Here is a 25736-nt window from a genome sequence, read left to right as displayed (position 1 = left end):
CAAACATTGAAAATGTGATAAAATCAATTTTGGCAAACTCCTAGAGAGAAGCATGCAAGTCACAGGAATAATCACTCATAACTAAGCTGTTTATGCTAGCTTTGGCCTATGATAACCTGCTGCTAAGAGTTTAATTCAACTCCCATCTGGGACATACACAACTTAACACTTAATTATATACTGCCTATAGGGGCTTTGTAATCATATATTTTGTCTTCTACCTAGACTATAAATCCTCAAAAGCAGAGTCTAGGACTTCTCCTTTCATCCTATCCCTAGTACCCAGCACACTGTCAATACCTAGTAAGTGCATGTCAGTTGTTTGTAATTATCTTTAGAAGTCCTTTGTCAGTGGTAGGACCAAGTAACTTCAAATGAACTCCCATTTCCACCAAAGATTCTGAATTAGAAAACATGATCTTGGGATTAATGGTATATAAGACTGTTAGGAGAAACTAGCATGGATATCTGACTATAATTTATAAGTCATCTTAGACTGATACTCGTCATCTTAGATTGATGTTCAAAACAAATCCTAAATTTTTCAAGATCAAGGAAGTTTGAAACAAATCCTAAACCAAACTTTAACTTTCAACATATTTCTTAGTTATCTCTAGTAAATGTGCAAAGGGTGGAGGAGGTGGGAGAGGGAGGTCAAATTGTACTTTAGTGGAAACAGTAAAACTGCATCTAAAAGATGGATAATTCTTAACAATTATTTATTCCTAACCTCTGCCTGTTGGACCTATTATACTAGCATCCAACCCCTCTCTACTAAAGTACTCAAAGCTCTATCAAAAAGGTTGGAACACCTCTAATTAACCTTCGTTTGCCAAGAAAGGTAGGGGCATTTTTCAAATTAAAGCTGCCAATTTCAAACATATGTTTGAGCTCTAGCTTTGCTACGCCTAAAATAAGAAATCACAGATAGAAGTATATCATTTCCAAAAATGTTTCTCCATAAAGAACTACCACCTGAAAATAATTAACTTTAAATTAAAGCACCAACCAGAAAATGCCCTCAAGCTTACATTTAAAAATCCATTTTTTCGGGGCGCCTGGGTGGCTCAGTCGTTAAGCGTCTGCCTTCAGCTCAGGTCGTGATCCCAGGGTCCTGGGATCGAGCCCCGCATCAGGCTCCCTGCTTGGGCGGGAAGCCTGCTTCTCCCGTCTCCCACTCCCCCTGCTTGTGTTCCCTCTCTCGCTGTGTCTCTCTCTGTCAAATAAATAAATAAAATCTTAAAAAAAAAAATCCATTTTTTCAAAACAGATGTTTAAATATACACGAGAAACTGGTGGTGGGGGGGAATGAGTGAAATAGGTGAAGGGTTAAGAGTACACTTGTCATGATGAGCACTGAGTAATGGATAGAATCGTTGAATCATTATATTGTACACCTGAAACTAATATAACACTGTTAATTATACTAGGAATTAAAAACAAAACCCCATTTTTTCCTATTCCATTCAAATATTACTAAACTAAGCACTGCTGACTACAATTTTAAAATAAAAGGAATTTTCTTATAGCAAATTCTAAGGCCAATTAAAAATTTAGAAAATGACAGTCAAGGCCTATTAACTTTACTATGAGTAATCTACAAATCTTTATCTGTATGAAAGTTAAAAAAATTCTATGATCTCAAGAACAGTGAAAAACTAAGCACTAAAATCTTTCCTTCCAAGCACAGTAGATCAAAATGTGCTAAACATAATTATTTAAAAATTTTTATTTTTTTATTTTTAAAATTTCTAATAAAATGCTCAACAAAGCAAGAACAAGTTTCAATACACCACATTTGAAATTTACTAGTTACAGATCACTTCCTATTTAATAAATTCTTTTCTATTGTAATTACTTCATAGTTTTCAAGTGAGCCAAACTCGTAATTGCTTTCACACACACACACAGATTTTTTTTTAAAGATTTTATTTATTTATTTGATAGAGATACAGACAGCGAGAGAGGGAACACAAGCAGGGGGAGTGGGAGAGGGAGAAGCAGGCTTCCCGCGGAGCAGGGAGCCCGACGCGGGGCTCGATCAGAGGACCCTGGGATCATGACCTGAGCCAAAGGCAGACGCTTAACAACTGAGCCACCCAGGCGCCCCCACACACAGATTTTTAAATTCTGACACAGTAAGAATGACTCTAGATGAAAACCTATGAGCATCAATTGGTCATTTCAATAACAATCTCTGGCTAGAAGCATTTATGGAAATTGTCAGCATTCTATGAGGTTTTCCTAGAGCTATTAATTCTAAACTAAGAGAGATATTAGCATTCCAAAAAAGAGGAAGTCTTCCTAAGGCTCTGCCCAAGCACAATGTCCTAGCTGACAATGGGAACTTCCATGAAAGAACCTGCTTTAAAAATTCTGCACGATTTTAATGATGTCAAATTAAATAGCTATCAGAATAAACCAAGTTACCAAAAAACCGAAAGCAAAACAGAATTAACACAACTACATATAAAAATCATAGAGAAGACTCTATATCTCAAAAAACAAGCTGAAATTTAGTGAGATGCTAATATCAATTTATAGAGCTATTTAGACAGAACAGGGTGACAATACATCAAGGGCAAGACACTTGTATCAACTCCAAACATTTTGAGGAAATATTTTCACAACAACAAAAAAAGATCTGTCACAGCTTATATGCTATTTATAGTAAAACTTTAAGTCGCAATTGAGTTTCTTGGTCTGCTGTACCAACTGAAATACAGAGAAAAATGTACTTTCATCTGTAAAACCATCACACTCAAGAGGCATTCCTCCCATGGTACAACTTTAGCAGAGGTCCCATTATGAAGCACAATCACCGCATATTTCCTAAGTGGGTCATATTACCTAGAATATCCTATGGGGACAAACTGTTCTCTCTGAAGCACTAGTGGAGAACAAACTATTTTCTTTGGAAAGGGAAGATATTTGCAGGGTAGCAAATATCTCACTATGTGCCTTCCTAAAATACTTTCTATCTTGAAGTGGCAGGCTTCACAAAACAAAACAGCAAAAACAAAAACAACCCCCCCCACAGCCATTTATTTGGTTTGACATTTAACTTTTTTCTCTTAATCTAACACAAGGTGCATAGTCTGCCATAAAAATCAAACAAAAATATTAACTATTAATTCACTGAGCACCTGTTATACACAAGATGCTGTGTCAAATACAAAAATGAGCAAGTTAAAGTTCCTCCCCTCACGGGAGGGATATAAATGATCTAGAAAGGGAGGACATTATAGTATAAGGTCATGTAGGTTAAAATTCATATAAGTGATACAGATAGGAATTTAGAGAGGATATCACTTCAGATCATCAGGAAAGATTTCATGAAAAATGTGTATTTTAGCTGTACTTAGAAGGCATTGTGAAAAAGTTCCAGTTTGGGAATCAGAAAATCCAGGTTCTCATATTGACTTTGTCATTAATCAACTTGGTAGAGATGGACTCCGGTTTCCTTATCCATAAAATATGGATATCAGACTAAATGATTTTCTAAGGCCCCTTCCAGCTTTGTTATCTATGGAAATATATTAGACAATTATACGTATTGCCTTTTTAATAATCTTTAAGTTCACAATACACATTTTTACTACAAAAACTCTAACAATAAAATCAACACAATAGTTTCTCCTTGACTCTCACTCTCTTCTCCAGAGGTAACAAGTATATCAAGTTGACATGTATCTTTCCAGAAATTTTCCAATGTATTTACATATAGGACCATGTTACTTTTTTAACATAATGAGATCATACTGGAAATACTATTTTTCAATTTGCTTTTTTAGCTTAATATGCCTGGAAATCTCTCCATATACACACATAGAGGTCTATATCATTCTTTTTACCTGCTGCAAGTTATGAATATATTATTTATTTAGCCACTCCCCTATAGCTAGAAACTCAGGTTACTTATTTTTGGTTATTGTAAAAACTTTGTTACTCTTGTTCATGCATCTTGTTCGTGTGTGCATTAGGTGTTCAAAAGGGAAGTGGGGGTGGGGAGAGTCAAGGAATTTGAGCCAAAAGTAATAATGGTACAAAACAGAGATGAAGTTTGAACCAGGTGTCCATAGTTTCAGCAAAGGAGGAGTCACAATAATATACTGGAAATGTCTTTGGACTAGGAGTGAGGAGATATGGGTCCTAACTCCTGGTTCAAAAACTAGAACTTAGAGTAAAAAGTGGGATTGGGCACCTGAAATCTCAGAATTTTTTTGGACTAGAACAGATCTTAAGGATCATTTAATTCTACACCTAATTTTATAGAAACTGAAGCCTTACCCGTAAACTAGAATGTGATTTTGATGACTCCTAGCTTGTGCTTTTGCCTCAGATTCTGCTGGGGGCATTAAAAAAAAAAAAAAAAAAAATGGTTGAATAGTCACTGTTGATAAATGCTGGAAGGAGATAATAAGAAGTGAGAATGGCTGATACATAAGGAGGTTACAGTTAAAGAAAGCATAAATTTCTAGTGGACTGAGCACAACTCTGACTTCCAGCAAGGCTTAGCAACTCTAAGCAGGGTGAGGAGAGGGAGACGGACAGTTAAGATGTCTCCAAATTAGGGTTTGGCAGACCATCAAAGCAGTGAGAACATTACTGAAAAGCTACTTTGATTCTTCAAATGGTAAGGAAAAAAGATACCAATAAATTGACCTACAGCTACTTTCTCTACAGATTGCTTATAGACAAAATGTTTTAAATAAGCTAAGCCATCCTTCCTTAAAGTTCTGTTTAACGGCTATGTGCTTTTTCCTCCTTGGTGTGGCAGCCCTCATTTAGTGATCACAGGGGCCTGTTAAAATGACTGATTTGATACAGCAATACGATACAGTCATAATCATAAAACAGGATTTCTGGAGCCTGAGCACATATAAACTACAAAGAGAATACAAAAACAAAAACAAAAACGTGACCAAGACTTAGCACAATAATGTTTAAAGATTAACTTTTTACATTTCCTTAGAAGTCAATGGTAAGCAATTTTCCAAAAGGAACAAGGTCCTAAATATTCAATAGTATTTACATTTCAGAATTCATACCTATCTTTCTGGGTGTGTATATGTATACAGCTCTGAGGAATGTATTTATATTATTTATATACACACAGACACATATGCTTCCCAGGGTAAATTCTACTAGTTTTATAGGGCTATTTACTATTTATCATTACAAAATAAGTACTTACAAAACGGGCTTTTATCACTGCAGCTATAGCACCATATGTTACAATAATCTTTAGATATTTTACAAAACCCCAAAGTTTGAACGAGGTCAGTTCTAAGCTCATTTTTCCAGCTGTTCTTTCGTTGTGTGTGTATGTGTGCATGTGCACACGCACGTGTGTGGGGGTGGGGTCTGTTGCATGCATACATACATACATTATATCGGGAAAATGCTTTGCAGACAACAGAATAATAAAATCTCTAATATGCCTATGACTGCTGAACTTAAAATTTACAAAACTCTAAAACTTTTCATAAGAAGGGAATTCAGAAATCTAGGTCTCTTCCTTTTTACTGTCAAGGAAAGCAAGACCCAGAGAAATCAAATAATTTATATAACAACCACAGCCTACCAGTAGTAGAGATGAAAGGAAAATCGTTATTTTCTGACTTCTGGTACAACTCTCACATCAACAGATTACAAATCCACAAAGAAGTCATCTGTGTTGGATTCCAGGTATCCTTTTCAACAACTTAGCTCTTAAACCATGTTTGGTATTAAAATCTACCTTTCTCTATTAGCTTTACCCAAGATAACAACAAAACAAGGAAGTCATATGAGTTCATTAAGTTTCAACTTTTCTTGAGCTAGAAAATATAAGAAACATGTCATGTGTTTATCCCAGGGCTGTTAATTATTTTCTAAGCAAATCTGTCCTTCAAGAACTGGTTAGCAAGTAACCATATTAGAAAATTTTATTCTCATTACTGAATTTTTCTTTAGACTTGTAGTTTTTCTGCTAGTAACACCCATGGGACTTGCAATTGGCATTATTCACTAGAATAAATAGAAAAATATAAGCAAACACAAAATATTCTCTTCTCTGCAACAGCTAAAATGTATCAAATGAATCTAAATTTTAAAAGATAAAGAAATGCAAGATAAGAAATCTCTCACATAATAAAAAGATTTCTTACTGATGTACTTCTTGGGATGCTCTAATTGCCAAAATTTCTACCAAAATAGAAATTTCTTTAAATGAAGAAGATGCTTTAAGAAAAAGTACTTGAATTGCAGTTATTATTATTAAACCAATATTTATCAGAGCACTTATATTGTACTAATTACTATATGCAGCAAAGGAATTTAGCAAAAGAGCATATGGCCTTAAAGTCTAGTAGAATTCTGCTGCTAATTATTACGAGCATCAGTATAAAAGGTACAGCCAGTTTTATGGATCACACGTATTCCTCAAAGATGCATATAAAATAAATTTTTGTATACTTTATCATCTAAAATATATCAGGAAAGCCTATCAATCAAACTATTCCCTTTTGTAAAAATACAAATTAATGGTTTGAGAGGAAGTGTTCTCTTAAGTTACAGCTGCACTTGGATAAAAAGGTACTACACCTTCACCATGGTAAATAATATTCACTATGTCAATTATTTAAAGTCTGTTTATTTCTAGACATAATTTTAGAGTTTCAAGTTATAATTTTTCTGGGTTATTTTTAAGACCTAATGATCTCATCTCTTCCCACGTTATCAGTTGTAGAAGTGATTTCAACGTTTAGGAACTGTACAGCTTAAGTTCTAAGAACATTGGTTTCTAGCATGTAATCCTTGTCTGAGTCAGCCTCTATCACCTTGCAGCCTGGGTCAGGGAGTAGAAAGCTTAACCTTAATGAGCTATTTCTGACAAAGGTCAATATAGGAACTATGAATCTATCTAGATACTAATGCAATGACTTCATTGCACAGGCTGCATTTTAGATGTGTAATTTTATCTTGGCCATGCTTCCTTTATTAACCATAAATTTTATCTCCAAAACCCACCAATTACTTCATTTCTATCTCACATAACATTTAATTCTAACTCTAACAGGTGCCTATCTCTGCACTCTGACAGCTATTTTTAGTTTATCTGCAGTTTTCAGCATTCCTATCCCTATAAAAGTATGGTTAAAATATTCATTTTCTTGCATACAAAAATAAATGCATCAATTACATGTCTCCATGGCAAATAATGATGGGTACTCTGCATACTGTTTGATAATGTTAGCATCCACATTTATCTGGTTCTACAGCTTCATAAATAGAAAAACTCTATTAAATAAGTATCCCTTACTTTCCAATGCATAACTACTTTTTTAGTGTCCTACAGTTACTCTCAATAACTCAGTACTGTAACTGGACTCCTACTATCTAAAAAAGTACAAAGAATAAAATTATCTTCTTCAGGACTTTTACATAAATCAAAACTAAGGGTGTCAGTTTTCCATCTTTAGACTAAAAAGGAAAGTAGCCATCATTTTATTTGCCTCATCAGAAAACTAGATCAGTAGCTATTTCCTGGTCTCTGGACAATGCTATTTCTCCTTCCCTCTACAACTGTACTTTTAAAATTTGTTGTTTAAGGCCCCCATAACATAATTGAGTTGTATTTTATTACACCCCAAATGAAACTTATACAATTAGTACATCCTTTCAATATATGGTCTTAATTTTGTTGGATTTCATTGTTAGAGGTTCTTAAAGACCTTTAAATATACCCTTCCTATATGTGACAGAGCTCAAACTTAACTTATTATCAAGTACCCAAACCATATTAGGTAGTAGCACCATATAATATATTGGAAACTTATCTGTGATTAATTACATGTCTTAAGTAATTACAAAGTGTTGAGTCATTTGTGTAGTGCCATCAGAAGATAATGACATCACTACTTTTAAGTTCCAAACTATGATGTCAGTCAACTCTTTTGGACCTTTCTACCAATCAGTGGTGACTGATCTGATTTGATTTGCATTTCCCTAAAGACCACCAATGTTGAACATCTTATCATGTGCTTATTGGCCATTTGTATATTTTCTTTGGAGAAATAGGTATTCAAATCCTTTGCCCATGGGGTGCCTGCGTGGCTCAGATGGTTAAGCATCTGCCTTCGGCTCAGGTCATGATCCCAGGGTCCTGGGATCGAGTTCCGCATCGGGCTCCCTGCTAGGCGGGGAGCCTGCTTCTCCCTCTGCCTCTGCCTCTCTCTCTGACTCTCATGAATAAATAAACAAAAAACTTTAAAAAAAAAACAAACAAATCCTTTGCCCATTTTTACATTGGGTTGTCTTTTTATTGCTTAGTTTTAAGAGTTTTTTTCTATATTCTGGATACAGGTTTCTTACTGGATATATGCTTTACAAGTATTTTCTCCAATCCTGTGATTTGTCTTCACTTTCTTGATGGTAACCTTGGAAGCACAAATGTTTTTAATTTTGATTAAGTTCAATGTATCTGTTTTTTCTTTTGTTGCTTGTACTTTGTGTCACATGCAAGAAATCACTGCCTAGAGCACAGTCACAAAGATTTACTCTCATGTTCTAGGAATTTTATAGTTTTAGCGCTTAAATTCAGGTTTATGATTCATTTAAGTTAATTTTTACATATGGTGTGAGGTAGGAATCCAACTTCATTATTTTGCATGTAGATATCCAGTGTATCAGCTACCATTTGCTGAAAAGACACTCAACTGTCTTGGCATCCTTGTCAAAAAATTGTCTTTGGCACACCACAAATGTGAGTTATTACCTCTGGACTTCATTCCATTGATCTGTAAGTCTATTCTTTGGCCAATACCACACTGTCTTGATTATGAAGCTTGGTAGTAAGTTTTGAAATTAGGGAGTATGAGTCTTCCAATTTTATTCTTTTCAAGATTGTTTTGATTATTCTGGGTACCTTGCATTTCCATATGAACTTTAAAATCAGTTGTCAATTCCTGCTACAAAGGAAGCTGGGATTTTGACAGGGTTTGCACTGAATCTGTAGATCTATCATTATAGGCAGTATTGCCACTTTAACAATGTTAAGTAATAGTTTTCAGTATACAAATCTTTTGCCTCCTTGGTTAAATTTATTCCTAGGTATTTTATTCTTTTGGATGTCATTGTAAATGGAACTGTTTTCATAAATTCATTTTCAGACAGGTATATAGAGACACAATTGTTTTTTGTGTGTCAATCCTGAACCCTGCAACTCTGTTAAATTTGGTTATGAGTTCTAATAGTTTTTTTTTTGTATATGTGGATTCCTAAGAATTTTCTATACATTCAATTATGATATCCACAAATAAAAATCGTTTTATTACTTGCTTTCCAATCTTGATGCTTTTTATTTATTTTTATTTATTGATGCTTTTTATTTCTTTCTCTTGCCTAACTGCTCTGGCTAGAACCTCCAGAACAATGTTGAGTAGAAGCCAAAAGAGCAGACATCCTTGTCTTATTCCTGATCTTAGGGGAGAGCATTTAGTCTTTTACCACTAAGTATGATGTTAGCTGTGGGTTTTCATAAATGTCCTTTACAAGGCTAAGGAAGTTACTATAAGGTATTTTCATATTGAGATTTACTATCAGGTATTTTCATACTGAGATTTATACCTTAGTAATAAACCAAGGCTAAGAAGAATTTTTGACTAAAATTCCCAAAATTACTGCACCCAATCCCAACTGTGGACTTCTGATCCAGCTACAGTCATATATATATATATTTTTAAAGATTTTATTTATTTATTTGAGAGAGAGAGAATGAGAGAGAGAGAGCACGAGAGGGAAGAGGGTCAGAGGGAGAAGCAGACTCCCTGCTGAGCAGGGAGCCTGATGCGGGACTCGATCCCGGGACTCCAGGATCATGACCTGAGCCGAAGGCAGTTGCTTAACCAACTGAGCCACCCAGGCGCCCTACAGTCATATATTTCTAACCTACAATAAAAGTTTAGTTTCCCTAACCCCATAACTTGTCTTTAATGCAAGCAAATATCCTTAGGTACTATTAGTTGATGTAAAAGTGTCAGTGAAAGTTCTGCCAAACCAATCTTATAATTTCTTTTCCTCCTAACAAATGTAAATTTTTTCTAAAATGTACACACTATATATAAAAGTGCATGTTCTTTTTAAACAAATGTCATACAAGTACCCAAAACCAGTTATTATATGCTCCTCCTTCCAAGGAATCCTAAATAATCAAGTAATATACTAAGAAACCACTCCCTAACCCATGGTCACAAAGATTTAGTATTCTGTTTTGTTCTAGGATAAGGTAGATCAAAACAATCACTCTGTCAAACTAGCCATGTCAAATGGGGATTGGATATATAAATAGTCCAGGAAGAATTCTGTATTCTTTATCATGTCCAAACCATTGGGATAAATGTAACTAATAAATCAAAAATTCTAACACAAAAAAGTTGAAATTATTTATGATATTTTAGTCTCCAAGTAAATATAAATCTTTACCTTGTAAAAATGTTTGCCATTTTCAACACATAGAATGAGAAAGAAAGAACGACCTCACAAGTGGAGCATGAACTCCACCAGGTAAACTATTCCTCTTTACAAAACTACCTGTCTTTGTCTTAGTGCACTATATAATATCCTAATGAACTGAAAGAATCAATTAGTTATTGATTCTCTTCTTACAAGCAAGATAAAGTCCCTCATGGTAGACACCCGTTTTTTTCATATAATTTATGTTTTAAGAATTTATTAAGTTTCAAACAATGAATCATGGAACACTGCACCAAAAACTAATGATGTAATATATGGTGATTAACATAACAATAAAAAATTTAAAAAAACTAAAAAAAAAGAATTCATTAAGTTTTCCATATACATCCCATGAAATTATTTTAAATAATAATATACCTGTCATGAACTCTAGAGTATTTTATATAGTTGTCATTTTTCACTTAAGCCATTAAAATTCAAGCACATATACTGTTGATTACGGATATACTCAATAGCACATATAATCATTTTTTCATTCAATAAATATTTACTGAATGACTGCTATGTGTGAAGGGTAAATAAAGTCCCTGCCTTCCTGAAACTTACATTCTATGAAAGTAGTCCAGTAAATCAAACATAAATAATTCACACACAGATAAATGTTAAGGTGACAATGGGATAGAGAGTGACTGGGGAATGATTACTGTTCTCTAAAGAGATGACCTGACAACTAAATAATAATGAAGAGCTAGTAGAGCAAGGGTTTTCCAAGCAGAAGGAAGAAACACAAAAGCCTTAAGGATGAAAATTAACATGGTGTGTTTGAGGAAAAGAAAGCAAGCAGTGTCAGCTGGATCATAAGAGACAAGGGATAGAGTGGTAGAACTTTGTACGTCATAGATTTTACCTAATTGCAATGGGAAGCTGTGGAGGACTGTAGGTAGAAATGCCATGATCTGGTATGTCCTTTAAGAGGATCACTCTTGCTGCTATGTGAAGAATGAAATTGAGGGAAAAATGAATGCTGGCAGTTAACTAAAAATAATGTTCTTTCTTTATGGTGTTTCTTAACCTCTCTTTCCTCCTTTCTGTTCCCAAGTCCATCACCTGAGTGCTGGTTCCTACAGCCTCCTACTACATGAGCTACTTCAAAAGCATCCACACTAGTCTCCCTGCTTCTATACCTAGACTGTATTTTTTTTTCTTTATAAATGCTTCGGTCATACCTATCTCTTTGCTTCAAAGGCCTCAAAAACTTACTACTACCAACAAAAGAAAATCCAAATTCCTTAACATTCAATAACATTGCACAATCTAATCCCAAAACACTTTTCTGGCCTCATTTCCCATTGTTAATTTGATAGACTCTACTCTTCCACTCAATATGGTCTACTCACTCTTTCCTGAACACAGTGATATCACTTCCATGGCTTCCATGGCTCTAATCACACTGACCTCTTCCCTTATTTTTTCCATAGATTCAAATTCTATCTCTTCTTCATATCTCAGCATACATTCATTCTCCTTCACTATTCAGAGCAGTGGCTTTTTGACTATGACCATAGTATTTTATATCATAACCCAGTATGTACAAATTTCATAATTATACATTTAACTTTACTTCAACCAATACACTTTGGTATTTTCTAGTTTTTTCAATTTCTTTTTCAAAATGACTCACTAAAATGATTGCATAGACTACTAGTGGGTTTCAACCTTCAACTTGAAAAACACTATTAGTACACCTTTCTAGACATTCACTGGTAACTTAACTAGATCCTGGTACTAAAAGATGAAACCCATAATTACCAAACTATAACGACCTTAACCTCAAGGATAGGATAAAGTCAGTATCTCATACATCATTTTATCTACCACAATGCCAAACAAAGTATTTATTATTACTGGAGAGAAAGACTGATATTACATAGAGCTATCATATTTATGATTAGACAGAACCATGGTTAGGACTGTTTTTGTGTTCCCATCACCTTGTTTCAAATTGTAGCTAATGATGGTCAAAATGGCTAGTTTTCAATAACACTTTGGCCTAGATTTTCTCCTTCCTACCTTATAGGATTACACAATAGTCTTGCATAGTGGGGGAATACAGTAAGTACTGTATAAATGTCATTTTCATCTTTCCCTCAGAAATATGAGAAAGTCTCTATATGGAGGACACCTATTACCATTCACTGGAACTGCTTCTCTTTTATCCCAAATACTCAGGCACTTCTGCTCCGCCAGTATCCTCATTTGGCCCAGCTAGCTTTGCCAAAACTGCAATAAGGGTAAGCCTTTTGTTTCAAAGGAATGACAGCTATTAGGGCTGAATGGCCTCTCTTGCCATCAGCACTAAGGTTCTTGACCATTAAAGTCCTGTTAAAGTTGTTGACTCTTTCAAAAACATCATCAGTAATTTCAATTAAGAAAATGAAAAAGCAATGAAGTGATCTAATATCTGTACTGAATGGTTTTTTCCTCCGGTAAGGATGCAAGGGATAAGATAAGCCAATGGATAACATGAAATTCTTAAATCTTAAATCTCAAAGGCTCATTAATTTCACCATGAAATGATACATACAGATTCCTGAGGAATGCAGAACATCTAAAGGTACTCTGCTTCTCTTTTACTTCCACCTCCAGAGCCAGTTATAAGCTATTATGGGTCTAGGGGGACAAGGTGAATATACAAGTAACAAATAAATGCCCTGAACCATCTAGAGTAGACTCAGTGTAACCATCAAGGTTTTAGGCAGAAATAAGCCCCTAGGACTTATCCAAGAAAACCTGAATTCCTTTATCAGTCCTGAAACTACCCTAAGCTCCCTACTAGCCTATCTGCCACACTGGGGTAATTGTAAGCCAAACTACAGTTGGCCTGCCAGACTCCAAATCTCCACCATGAGGCTTTCCTTTGAGATCTGGGAGTATGAACCTCAACATTTGCTGGCTACTATCTCCTCAAGGCCAGACCGAGAGCTTCAACAATCACAGGGCTTTGGGATAGCCTTAATTTGGAATTCCTCTGTTATTCACTAACAATTTAAAATCATCTACATTAATTCTCACTGCTTTGCCCCATAAAAAACACTAACTCAGAGCAGCTTTGTATGCAAGATATTAAACCAAGTTAAAAAAAATTAACTCCTGACATAAATATGTCATATGTAAAGTGCAAAATCTCAAAAATATGAATTACTTCAGGAATATCTTCTCAGAATGAAGACAAAATCAAATTACCCTTTTGATAGTGAATTACTTTCCTCATGTAAATTCACACTCAAAAGCAAATAAAAGGCAAACATAGGTTATCTTTTTTCTTTAATAAGACATCAAATAAAAATGTTGCCTTTGGAGGGGAAGAACCATTAAATAGAACAGGTAAGGGGCTTAAAAATGTAAACTTAATGTAAACTTAAATTTAAAAAATATTCCTGTGCTGCCTTCTTGCTATTTGGCTAAAACACCTCCCTCCCTTTAAATTATCCTGTGTTGGGGCGCCTGGGTGGCTCAGTCATTAAGCATCTGTCTTCAGCTCAGGTCATGATCCCAGGGTCCTGGGATGGAGCCCCACGTCGGGCTCCCTGCTCGGCGGGAAGCCTGCTTCTCCCTCTCCCGCTCCCCCTGCTTGTGCTCCCTCTTGCTGTCTCTGTCAAAATAAATAAATAAAATCTTTAATAAAATAAATAAATAAATCATCCTGTGTTTACCAGTATTTTTGTTTTTTGCTAGATCACAGCCTCTAACTTTTCAGAAGTGGAGTGCAGGTTATTAAGCTGGATTCTTCCTTTGGCACTCACCCTTTGACACATTCCACTAAATTTGAGATTTATTTATATTGATAACTACCCCTTTTAAAAACAAATGCATCCTGCGGCGCCTGGGTGGCTCAGTTGGTTAAACCGCTGCCTTCAGCTCAGGTCATGATCCCAGGGTGCTGGGATCGAGCCCCACATTGGGCTCCCTGCTCATGCAGGAAGCCTGTTTCTCCCTCTGCCTGCCGCTCCCCCTGCTTGTGCTCTCTCTCTCTCTCTCTCTCTCGCTATCTCTCTGTGTCGAATAAATAAATAAATAAATAAATAAAAATTAAAAAAAAAATGCATCCTGGAAAGGTTAATTCTATATTACCTTTCAATTAAGACTCAAGGAAGAGAGGAAGGGAGAAAGAAAAGGAGGGAGGAAGAAGACAGAAGAGGATGAGGGAATCATGTCTTAAGTGAAGTAGGGTATGAAATCAGCCAGAGTGTCTTAGACCTGGGGCACCTGTGTGGCTTAGTCGGTTAAGTGTTTGCCTTTGGCTCAGGTACTGATCCCAGGGTCCTGAGATTGAGCCCCACATGGGAAGCAGGGGTCTGCTTCTCCCTCTCTCCCTGCTCACTCTTTTTGTCTCTGTCTCTCTCTCAAATAAATAAAATCTTGGGGCGCCTGGGTGGCTCAGCTGGTTAAGCGACTGCCTTCGGCTCGGGTCATGATCCTGGAGTCCCAGGATCGAGTCCCACATCGGGCTCCCTGCTCGGCAGGGAGTCTGCTTCTCCCTCTGACCCTCTTCCCTCTCATGCTCTCTCTCTCTCATTCTCTCTCTGTCAAATAAATAAATAAAATCTCAAAAAATATCTTTAAAAAAAATTAAATAAATAAAATCTTTAAAAAAAAAGAGAGAGAGAGAGTCTTAGACCTAAGTAAATAAAATGGAAACAAAAAGCCTTCACTGGAGACACTGGAATTCATATAACGTCCAGGCAATCAAAAGCTACACGTTACACCTGTGCCACAGATACTAAATTAAACAACTTTAGGACTTATCAAAGTAATAATATGGGTGATAAAGTTATCAGAATTGGTATATGGAATGCATATAAACAAAATTTACTCAAAGATTTAAAAAGCTCCATTCCAAATAGTTGACTAAAGAGTCACTTCAGTGTTAAAGGTTTTTGCCAGGTTTCCAGTGAGGGTCTCCCAAGGACTACATTTAGGTGGGTGAAAATTATGAAAGCCACATGTTTGCCAGTATTTAAAACATGTGGCCCAAAATATACTCTATGCTCTAATTTAAAATACAATATAAGGCTTTAATTTTAGAATCCTCAGAGCTGTCATTTCTTGGTGTTTTTGCCCTGTTTAAACTAGCCAGATACTTCCTTTAATATACCAGAAATACAAGGCAGAGAAGAGATTCTTTAAAATGGAAGGTTTGCCAAACTGCTTTGCCGCAAAGCAGTTTTTTACTAGACCACTGAACTTTGCTCCAGTTTTAATATTGGCTTCACTCAATATTAAAAGCCACTATCAACTATAAATGCATCAAATGCTAGGTACTGAGGTTACAAAACTGAAAAAAAACAGAATCTCTGCCTTTGAGGCAGTCATAGTCATTCAGCAGAAAGAGACATATGAACAGATAATTACAATACTACCTGATTAAGTTCTACAAGAGATATGAAGAGAACATTGTTCAAACAAAGTAGTAAAAGCCACTATGTCAGCCTGGAGGACTATGCTAAGCCTACTGAAGAGGATTTGACATTTAAATTCATCTGCAATGAGGTAGTTAGGTTAGTCAATCTGTAAAGTCCCTTCTATTAAAAAAAGGACAAAAAATTGAAGGTCATGGAAATCTTATTTGTCAAAAATGGCTGGTGCAGATTATTCCAGTTTGTTTATTAATCTAATCTCTGTATCAAAAAGAGAATATTTTACTCATACAATCCTCATCTTCTCTCCCAAACTTGTCCTCTTCTTGCGTTCCTTTTCTTGGTAAATGGTAATACCATCTAAAAACTTAACCTTTCACAGCCAACTAAACACCAGCTTCTACTGATTCTATTCCCTAGTCTCTTTACTCTGCCTGCTTCGACCTCCAATGGCTACCACCACCCCTTATGTTAGAAGCTTCCGATAGCTTCCGAGAGTGTTCTTGTCTCTGAAATCCCTTCTCCCAATCAACAAATTCTCCATATTAGGGCCAAAATGATTTTCCAAAGCACAAGTCTGATCACATGACAACCCATCTAAAAAATCATTCAACTGCTTCCTACTGTTCTCAGAAGAAGCCCAAACTCTTCAGCATAGTTGTCAATATCTGGCCTGGCTTGCATCTTGCTACAATCTTTTATAGTACTCGTATAGAACCTCTTGCAGTTTCCTCAATACACAGTACTCACTCACCATCCTCTGCAGAGCCTTCCAAGACTCCCTCAAAAGAAAAGCAGATGACTTTCCAAAGCGATCTTTCAGCACCTTCTGCTTCTCCATTACCATACTTACCACACTATATAGGATTTTAATTACCTGTCTGTCTCCCCCAGGAAGCTGTAAGCTCCTTAAGGACAAAAATTATCTCACACATTCTTGTATTTCTTATCTAAAGCAGTATGCTTGCCTGGCATTGACATATACTTCATGCTTGATAAAGATTTGTTGAATGCATGGATAAATGAACAAATGAATGAATAAACTGCAAAGAAAGAGAAATTCAATGACCTACAATTTGTCATAATACTTATTAGTTACACTACACAGAAACCTTTATTCTGTCTACCTATAGCATGACCATATTTAAGTCATGAGCCTATCACAATTAACCTGTTTTCAGAAACATAAAGGCAGCTATACCATAAACTCAAAATTCAAATGAATTTAAAAATTTATTGATGTCCTCCAGTTTAGACAGTATAAACCTACTACTTAGGTCATTTTCTGGAATACATATGTATCAGAATCATGATATCCTATACATTTAAAATAAAATTATAACTACACAAGTACTATTACATTATTTTCACAGGTAAAACACTGAGTTTGCTTTTTAACATAAATGAAAGCTGCACTCATCACTGACTCACCGATTCTTTTCCAGCTCATTGTGTGTAGACCTAAAAGGAAAACAAAAAAGACCATTTAGCCACTTGTTGCTAAGGCTATGGAAAGGGGGATTAGTTACTGCTCTACCACACCCAGTGAATTTCTTTAACAACACAATATATAGTCAGACTTGTATAACCTCACTCATCAAGAAGAAATAGTCTACATTCATTAGAACTATTCATCTGGATATGGTGTCTTCAGTTAAGAACTAACTTCTGACACTGGTGTTTCACTGTTATCTTAATAAAATTAATACTAGCACATGTTCTCTTGCCTACTTTTAGTTTCCTACATTTTGTTTATTTGTAGATTTTTAATTCAAACATTACCCCATTTTTGTTTAAAAAGAAAAATGTACTTCTATGTCTTCTTCTACCTCCATTTAGTAACTCCTAAACATAGGGAGAAAAAAGTTTTGGCTAGCACAGAAGCTGACAGGCTTGCCTTACTGCTAAGTGATCCAAATTCAAGCTTTCCTAACCTTTGTGTAAAACATAAACAAAGTTATACAAAGAAGAAAATAATATAAATAAAAGAAGATACATTAATAAAATCAAGAAACACACCTTTAAAAGACTGGGGGGATATACCTCAAAATGCTAACAATGGTTATTTTCTTTTTGTGACTTTTTTTCATTTTGCTTATCAGTATTTGTTATAATACTTATCATCTACTGAACAAGTGTAGTGTCTGCTAAACAGTGTGCTAAGCAGTTAACATATATTATTTCATTTTATCCCCCAAATGACCCTTGTTTTATAAGTAAGAATACTGAACCTCAGAGAGGTGGAAATAGGCTCTTGTCCCCAGAGTAGAAGTAGCAACTATGATTTAAGCCCAGGTCTTTCTTACTCCAAAACCCAAATTCTTTTTTTTTTTTTAAGTTTTATTTATTTATCTGAGAGAGAAAGCATGAGCAGGGGAAGGGGCAGAAGAAGAGAGAGAGTAAATAAGCAGATTCACCACGGAGCAGGGAGCCTGATGTGGGGCTTAATCCCAGGACCCTGGGACCATGACCCGAGCCAAAGTCAGACACTTAACCAACTGAGCCACCCAAGCACCCCCAAAACCCAAATTCTTAACTACCTGGTAGTTAAGGGCACAGACGATAAGGCCAGAGTGCTGGGTTCAAAGAGTGTGTGGCCTAAAGTGCCTTCATTTCTCTCTGCTCAGTTTCCTCATTTAAAAAATAGGAAAAGTAATAGTACGTGCCTCATGTGATTGTTATGAGGAATAAACAGGTTTATACTGAACAGCAAAATATAACAAACTCTAAAGTTAGCTATTATTAGAATTATGTTATATGAGTTCTCTTAAATGAACATGTATTACTTTTATAAAAATTTAGCATTAACAATAACAGGAATTTTATAAAAGAATTTAAGTTCCTGTCACCAGATCTAAAACTTTAATCATTTAATATATGCTGGTTAATATCAAATGTTTTCAGAATATCACATTACTGATTAATCTGATTTATTATTCTAGTGGATATTTAACAATCACATTTCTAAACTTTAACAATAGGAGTGTTTTTGTCAGTCTCATAATTTGTAAAAATTTTACTCACTTTTTTTTTTAAGATTTTATTTATTTATTTGACAGAGAGAGTGAGAGAGCACAAGCAGGGGGAGCAGGAAAAGGAGCAGGGAGCCCGATGCGGGACTTGATCCCAGGACCCTGGGATCATGACCTGAGCCGAAGGCAACGCCCAACCATCTGAGCCACCCAGGCGCCCCTACCCACTGTTTTTTAGTTCAAAAGCCAAAAGTCTTCTTTGAGTTACTGTATCTTGTGCACTTTTTGCTTTCTTAACAGTTTTATAAGGTCCAAGTGACACAAGATGAAAAAGTCTAACGTTCATTTTCAAGAGATTATCTTAACAAAAGGATTTCTCCCTCAAGAGGTAAAAAAAAAAAAAAAAATCTTAAGATGCTTCAAGAGTTCAGCCAAATTAACAGGAAGGATATGTATAATTCAGGTGAAAGAAATCATAAAAACATAGAACTTTTAGTTTAACAGAGACTCAAGAGCTCAAAACCCAATAAATAAATTACAACCAAATAAAACCAAAGTTTTAAGTTCTTGTTTGTCAAAGTAAATCAGCAAATCAGAAGAGGAAAAGGACATATCTTAAAGAGATTTAAAACAAAAAACATTGTTCAAAATTTGGGCATTCAATAATGAAATTCCCCACCTCCTCGTAGTAAGTTTTGGTTTAACTGCCTTTATCTGAAGAAAACTTAGAACGAGTAAAACAAAAACAATGGAATATAAAGTAAGTAATAAAGGGAAATAATCTATATTTAGAGGGAGGTAGACTATTTACCATAAACTTATCCTAAACAGTTTGGAAATCCCACATATGGCCATAACTGCAAAAGAATATATATACTCAAAGATAAGGGACTGTTGAATTCCAATATTGTATTAAGCCTATTGTCAAAGCTAGCACCAAAAGAACATAATCTGACCCACTGCTGTGAACAAAATTAAAACAGCAGTTCTTCCCACCTCTCTGACTTTTATCTTCTTTCTAAAAAAATATAAAATGATAGCCAAGATTATAAACTTTTCTCCACCAAACCAAGAAATACATGTCATATCTAGTTATACCACTAGTAACATTTAACATTTCCAAATACCACAAACAAAAATGATCATGTATGTACTAATCTTTACCATATTGCCATGATCTTCCAATTTTTTTTTTAAGATTTTATTTATTTATTTGACAGAGACAGAGTGAGAGAGGGAACACAAGCAGGGGGAGTGGGAGAGGGAGAAGCAGGCCTCCCACAGGAGCAGGGAGCCTGATGTGGGGCTCGATCCCAGGACCCTGGGATCATGACCTAAGCTGAAGGCAGACGCTTAACGATCGAGCCACCCAGGCGCCCCAATCTTCTAATTTTTAAAAAGTTCATCAGTAGTATTTCTATTTTGATGGCTTTTTTGCCTGTAATCTTAAGTTAACATATACTTTGTTTCTTTAAGACTGTCTTAGGCTACAAGGAATCAAAGACGGTCTCTAGTTGGTAAATTTAAGACATGTATAGAAATAATTATAATTCAAGGCAAAATAAATATATTTAGAAAGGTACAAAGCATTGTGGGAGTTTAAAGTAGGCAGAATTTACTTCCAAATGTGGTTTTCAGGGTAAATTTTAGAAAAGGTAGCATTTGGTATGGATCTTAAATGATGACAATTTGCTACTAGTAGAGGCTGGACCTGGGGGAGGACATACCAAGTGGAAGGGAGCATAAGTAAAAAAGCATAGCTGGCCCAAAACTCTATGGTCAACTAATTTTCCAACAAAGCAGGAAAGAATATCCAATGGAAAAAAGACAGACCTTACCACAAATTGTGTTGGGAAAACTGGACAGCAACATGCAAAAGAATGAAACTGGATCATTTTCTTACACCATGCACAAAAATAAATTCAAAATGGAGGAAAGACCTAAATATGAGACAAGAAACCATCAAAATCCTACAAGAGAACACAGGCAGTAACCTCTTTGACATCAGCCGTAACAACTTATGTCTCCCAAAGCAAGGGAAACAAAAGCAAAAATAAACTACTGGGACTTCATCAAGATAAAAGCTTCTGCACAGCAAAGGAAACAATCAACAAAACTAAAAGTTAACCTTTGGAATGAGAAACGATACTTGCAAATGACATACCTGATAAAGGTTAGTATCCAAAATATATAAAGAACTTCTAAAATTCAATACCCAAAAAACAATCTAGTTAAAAAAATGGGCAGAAGACATGAACATTTTTTAAAGAAGACATATAGATGGCCAGCAGACACATGAAAAGACATGCAACATCACTCATCATCAGGGAAATACAAATCAAAACTACAATGAGATATCACCTCACACCAGTCAGAATGGCTAAAATTAATAGCACATGAAACAAAAGATCTTGGCAAGGATACAGAGAAAGGGGAACCCTCTTACATTGTTGGTGGGAATGCAAGCTGGTGCAGCCACTCTGGAAAACAGTATGGAGGTTCCTCAAAAAGTTCAAAACAGAACTATCCTATGATCCAGCAATTGCACTATTGGGTATTTACCCAAAGGATACAAAAATACTGATTCCTGGGCGCCTGGGTGGCTCAGTTGGTTAAGCGACTGCCTTCGGCTCAGGTCATGATCCTGGAGTCCCGGGATCGAGTCCCGCATCGGGCTCCCTGCTCAGCGGGGAGTCTGCTTCTCCCTCTGACCCTCTTCCCTCTCATGCTCTCTCTCATTCTCTCTCAAATAAATAAATAAAATCTTTAAAAAAAAAAAAAAAAACCAAAATACTGATTCCAAGGGGCACATGCACCCTGATGTTTATAGCAGCATTATCAACAATAGCCAAATTATGGAAAGAGCCCAAATGTCCATCGACTGATGAATGGATAAAGAAGTTGTGGTATATGTATACAATGGAATGTTACTCAGCAATAAAAAAAAGATTGAAATCTTTCCATTTGCAATGACGTGAATGGACATAGAGAGTATTATGCTAAAAAAAATAAGTCCGTCAAAGAAAAGCAGATACCACATAATTTCACTCTTAGATGTGGAATTTAAGAAACAAAACAGATTGGGGCGCCTGGGTGGCTCAGTCGTTAAGCATCTGCCTTCGGCTCAGGTCATGATCCCAGGGTCCTGGGATCGAGCCCCGCATCGGGCTCCCTGCTCGGCAGGAAGCCTGCTTCTCCCTCTCTCTCTGCCCCTGCTTGTGTTCCCTCTCTCGATGTCTTTCTCTCTCTGTCAAATAAATAAATAAAATATTAAAAAAAAAAAAAGAAACAAAACAGATGAACATGGGGGAGGGGAGAGAGAGAGAGACAAACCATAAAACAGACTCTTAACTATAGAGAACAAACTGAGGGTTGCTGGAGGGTAGGTGGGCAGGGTGATGAGTTAAATGGGTGATGGGTATTAAGAAGGGTACTTGTGATGAGCACTTGGGGTGTTAGATGTAAGTAATGAATCATTAAATCCTACACCTGAAACTTACACTGTATGTTAACTAACTGAAATTTAGATAAAAACTTGGAAGAAAAAGAAATAAAATAAAATAAGCAGAGCTGTGAAGTCCAAAGCAAAACCAGAGAACAACAATATATAGGTCATAAAGATTTGTGGTGTTAAAGGAAAAAAGTCCTAAGTCTATTAACTCTATCCCTCACATTAGCTGTGTAACTTTATTTTTTTTAAAGATTTTTTTTACTTATTGACAGAGAGAGACACAGCGAGAGAGGGGAAACTAGCAGGGGGAGTGGGAGAGGGAGAAACAGGCTTCCCAAGGAGCAAGGAGCCGATGCGGGGCTTGATCCCAGGACCCTGGGATCATGACCCGAGCCAAAGGCAGACACCCAACGACTGAGACACCCAGGCGCTCCTAGCTGTGTAACTTTAAACAAATTATTTAACCTCTCTGATTAACAGTTTCCTCATTTGTAAAACTGGAATAATAACATGTGGCTTGGCTGGATTACTGTAAGAATTAGAGAAAAATATGTAAAAGCATCTAACACATAAAATATTCAGTAAATGTTAGCTACTGCAACTACTCATTATTTTTTTTATTCTTTTTTTAAAGATATTTATTTATTTGACAGAGAGAGAGAGCGAGAGCAGGAACACAAGCAGGGGGAGTGGGAGAGGGAGAAGCAGGCTTCCCGTGGAGCAGGGAGCCCGATGCAGGGTTCGATCCCAGGATCCTGGGATCATGACCTGAGGCGAAGGCAGATGCTTAACGACTGAGCCACCCAGGCACCCCTACTCTTATTATTTTTAACAAAACTAAAAATACACTACCTAAAACAATCAAGTATACTACATGGGTCAATAAATTGATAAATTCTCAATAATAGTTGAAATTAGCCTGGAAATAAACAAACCACCATAATGATGAAAAAAGAAACTGAAAGAAAACTTAAGTGTTTTGGTCATTTAGTCAGCTGTGAAAACAGTACAAGGTTTAGGGTATGACAGAGAGAAAGATGACTAATTATAGAGACACAAAGAAAATAATGATCCAAATAGTGCTGGCAATAAATGAGTATCACGTACTAGCACACTCGGAAACAACCTCTTTGCTTCTCTGAGACTATGTGTCCAACCAAACCCTTCCAGTAATATACCATTGCTGTATTCAATTATGGTAAGTTGGTTCTCTGTAAGGTTGAGAAGTTCTAATAATCCACTGGGTTAGCCCACTTTTCTTCTCCAAATAAAATGCCCCTCTGAAAGCAAACACTAATGAATTGTACGCCTTTCAGACACCCTTACTCTGAATGCTTAACAACTTCTAAGGACAGAAAAAAGACATTTCTATCATTTTATCACTGAATCATAGGTAATCTTTCTCTACAAATAATATTCCTTTAAGAGAGACACGCTGATGAATTCACTATTTGAATGGAAATCATTATCTCAACCAGATCTGTGACTTTTCACGGACCACAACACAGCTCTAATACATAAACTTTTAATTCTTTAGGGTGTAGTTTGGTGGCAGTCAATGAAATGAAGCATAGAATTGAAACTGAACAAAATAGTACAGTTTGGCTCAAGAGTAGTGCCACCGTGGAAGAAAAATAAAAGCCCCCATTCCCAGAATTAATATTCTCTTCCAGCAAAAGAAAAGACCTCTCTCTCTTTGTTGAATTAATGAGCAAAACCCAAATCTGTTAACATTTGTGTTTCACTTGCTTTGTAAAATAAATGTTGCCCTCCACACAATGAAAATAACACATTCTCTGAAGCTAAACAAGTATCTTCCAATTGTATCCTAAAGTTTGTATTTCCTCTATATATACTCAAAGGGCAAGAAAAACAGAAAACTTCAGCCCCATTAGAGCAGGGACCTCTGAAGTATATTGCTGAAGGGGGCTGACAAGAATAGAGAATTTTTTGGGCGCCTGGATGGCTCAGTTGGTTAAGCGACTGCCTTCGGCTCAGGTCATGATCCTGGAGTCCTGGGATCGAGTCCCACATCGGGCTTCCTGCTCAGCAGGGAGTCTGCTTCTCCCTCTGGCCCTCTTCCCTCTCGTGCTTTCTATCTCTCATTCTCTCTCTGAAATAAATAAATAAAATCTTTAAAAAAAAGAATAGAGAATTTTTTGCTGCTAGTGGTATAATACAGTGTTCAATAAAGTTTGAAAAACACTGTTAATAGAAGATCATGCTGACAATAAAGTAATTCTTTTTTAAATTAATTTTTATTGAAGTATAATTAACATAGTGTTATATTAGTTTCAGATATACAACATAATAATTCAACAATTCTATACCTTACTCAGTGCTCACTCAATAAGTGTAGTCACCAAACAATATTATTACAATTTTACTGACTATATTCCCTGTCATACTTTTCATCTTCATGACTTATTTTTTTCTAAAGATTTTATTTATTTATTTGAGAGAGAGAAAGAGAGAGTGCATGTACAAGCATATGTGGGGGGTAGGGGCAGAGAGAGAGGGAGAAGCAGACTCACTGCTGAGGAGGGAGCCCAATAGGAGGCTTGATCCCAGGACCCCGAGATCATAACCCGAGCTGAAGACAGGCACTTAACCAACTGAGCCACCCAGGCTCAGCTTCATACCTTATTAAAGTAATTACCTCAAAACAGTAATTTTGTATATTTGTTTCTATCAAAAGTACATTTTAAAAACCATTAAAAATAGTAAACCTTGAATATTGCAGGCCTTTAGGAAAACTGCCTTAAAAGAAACATATTGCTTCTTCCTTAACAATGACAAAAACATAACCACCACAATAACTAAAGCCACAGAAAAAGCAAGTGTCTAAAAAGGATGCATAATAACTACAATCAATAAAATTTCCCTTAAAACTTATATATCGAAGCTGAATATATACAATCCTTAGGACTCAGCATCTCCACTCGTAGGTATGTATCAAACTAATGTATGTTCATCAAAGGACATACAAAAGAATAATCTTTCTTTTCATACTAGCCAAAAACTGGAAACAAATGTCCATTGATAATGGAATGAATGAATAAACTGTGAAATACTCATACAATGTAATACTACAGAGCACTGAAAATGAACTATTATTCAATAACATGGATGAATCTTCATAATTTTAACATAATGAATGAAAAAAGGCAGATACACAAAAATACACACAGCATAACTCCATTCATACAAAGTTCAAAACTGGCAAAATTAATTTACAGTATCAAAAGTTGGAATAGTGGTTACCTCAGGGAGGGGGTGACAGTGACTGGAAAGAGTCAAAGGGAAGGGTTTCTAAGAGTCCGTAATATTTTGGGGCACCTGGGTGGCTCAGTTGGTTAAGCGACTGCCTTCGGCTCAGGTCATGATCCTGGAGCCCCGGAATCGAGTCCCGCATCAGGCTCCCTGCTCAGCGGGGGG

The 25736-nt window shown here is 36.0% G+C and overlaps 1 protein-coding gene across 4 annotated transcripts in view; it reads right to left on the bottom strand.

Moving 5' to 3' along the window:
- The window catches only part of MXI1 (MAX interactor 1, dimerization protein), an 81927-nt gene that overhangs the window by 18871 nt on the left and 37320 nt on the right, over positions 1-25736 (bottom strand). For 3 of the 4 annotated variants that reach the window (XM_027591501.2, XM_027591485.1, XM_027591509.2), the window contains exon 3: positions 17307-17336. The exons of the other annotated variant lie outside the window; for it this stretch is intronic. In XM_027591501.2, coding sequence (XP_027447302.1) covers positions 17307-17336 — 30 coding nt within the window. The remainder of the gene's footprint in view (positions 1-17306; positions 17337-25736) is intronic. 4 annotated transcript variants of the gene reach the window in all.

This window comes from Zalophus californianus, chromosome 15, assembly GCF_009762305.2.
Source record: "Zalophus californianus isolate mZalCal1 chromosome 15, mZalCal1.pri.v2, whole genome shotgun sequence".
NCBI lineage: Eukaryota > Metazoa > Chordata > Mammalia > Carnivora > Otariidae > Zalophus > Zalophus californianus.
The sequence above is the reverse complement of the archived record's forward strand: the minus strand, read 5'-3'. Positions and strand labels throughout refer to the sequence as shown.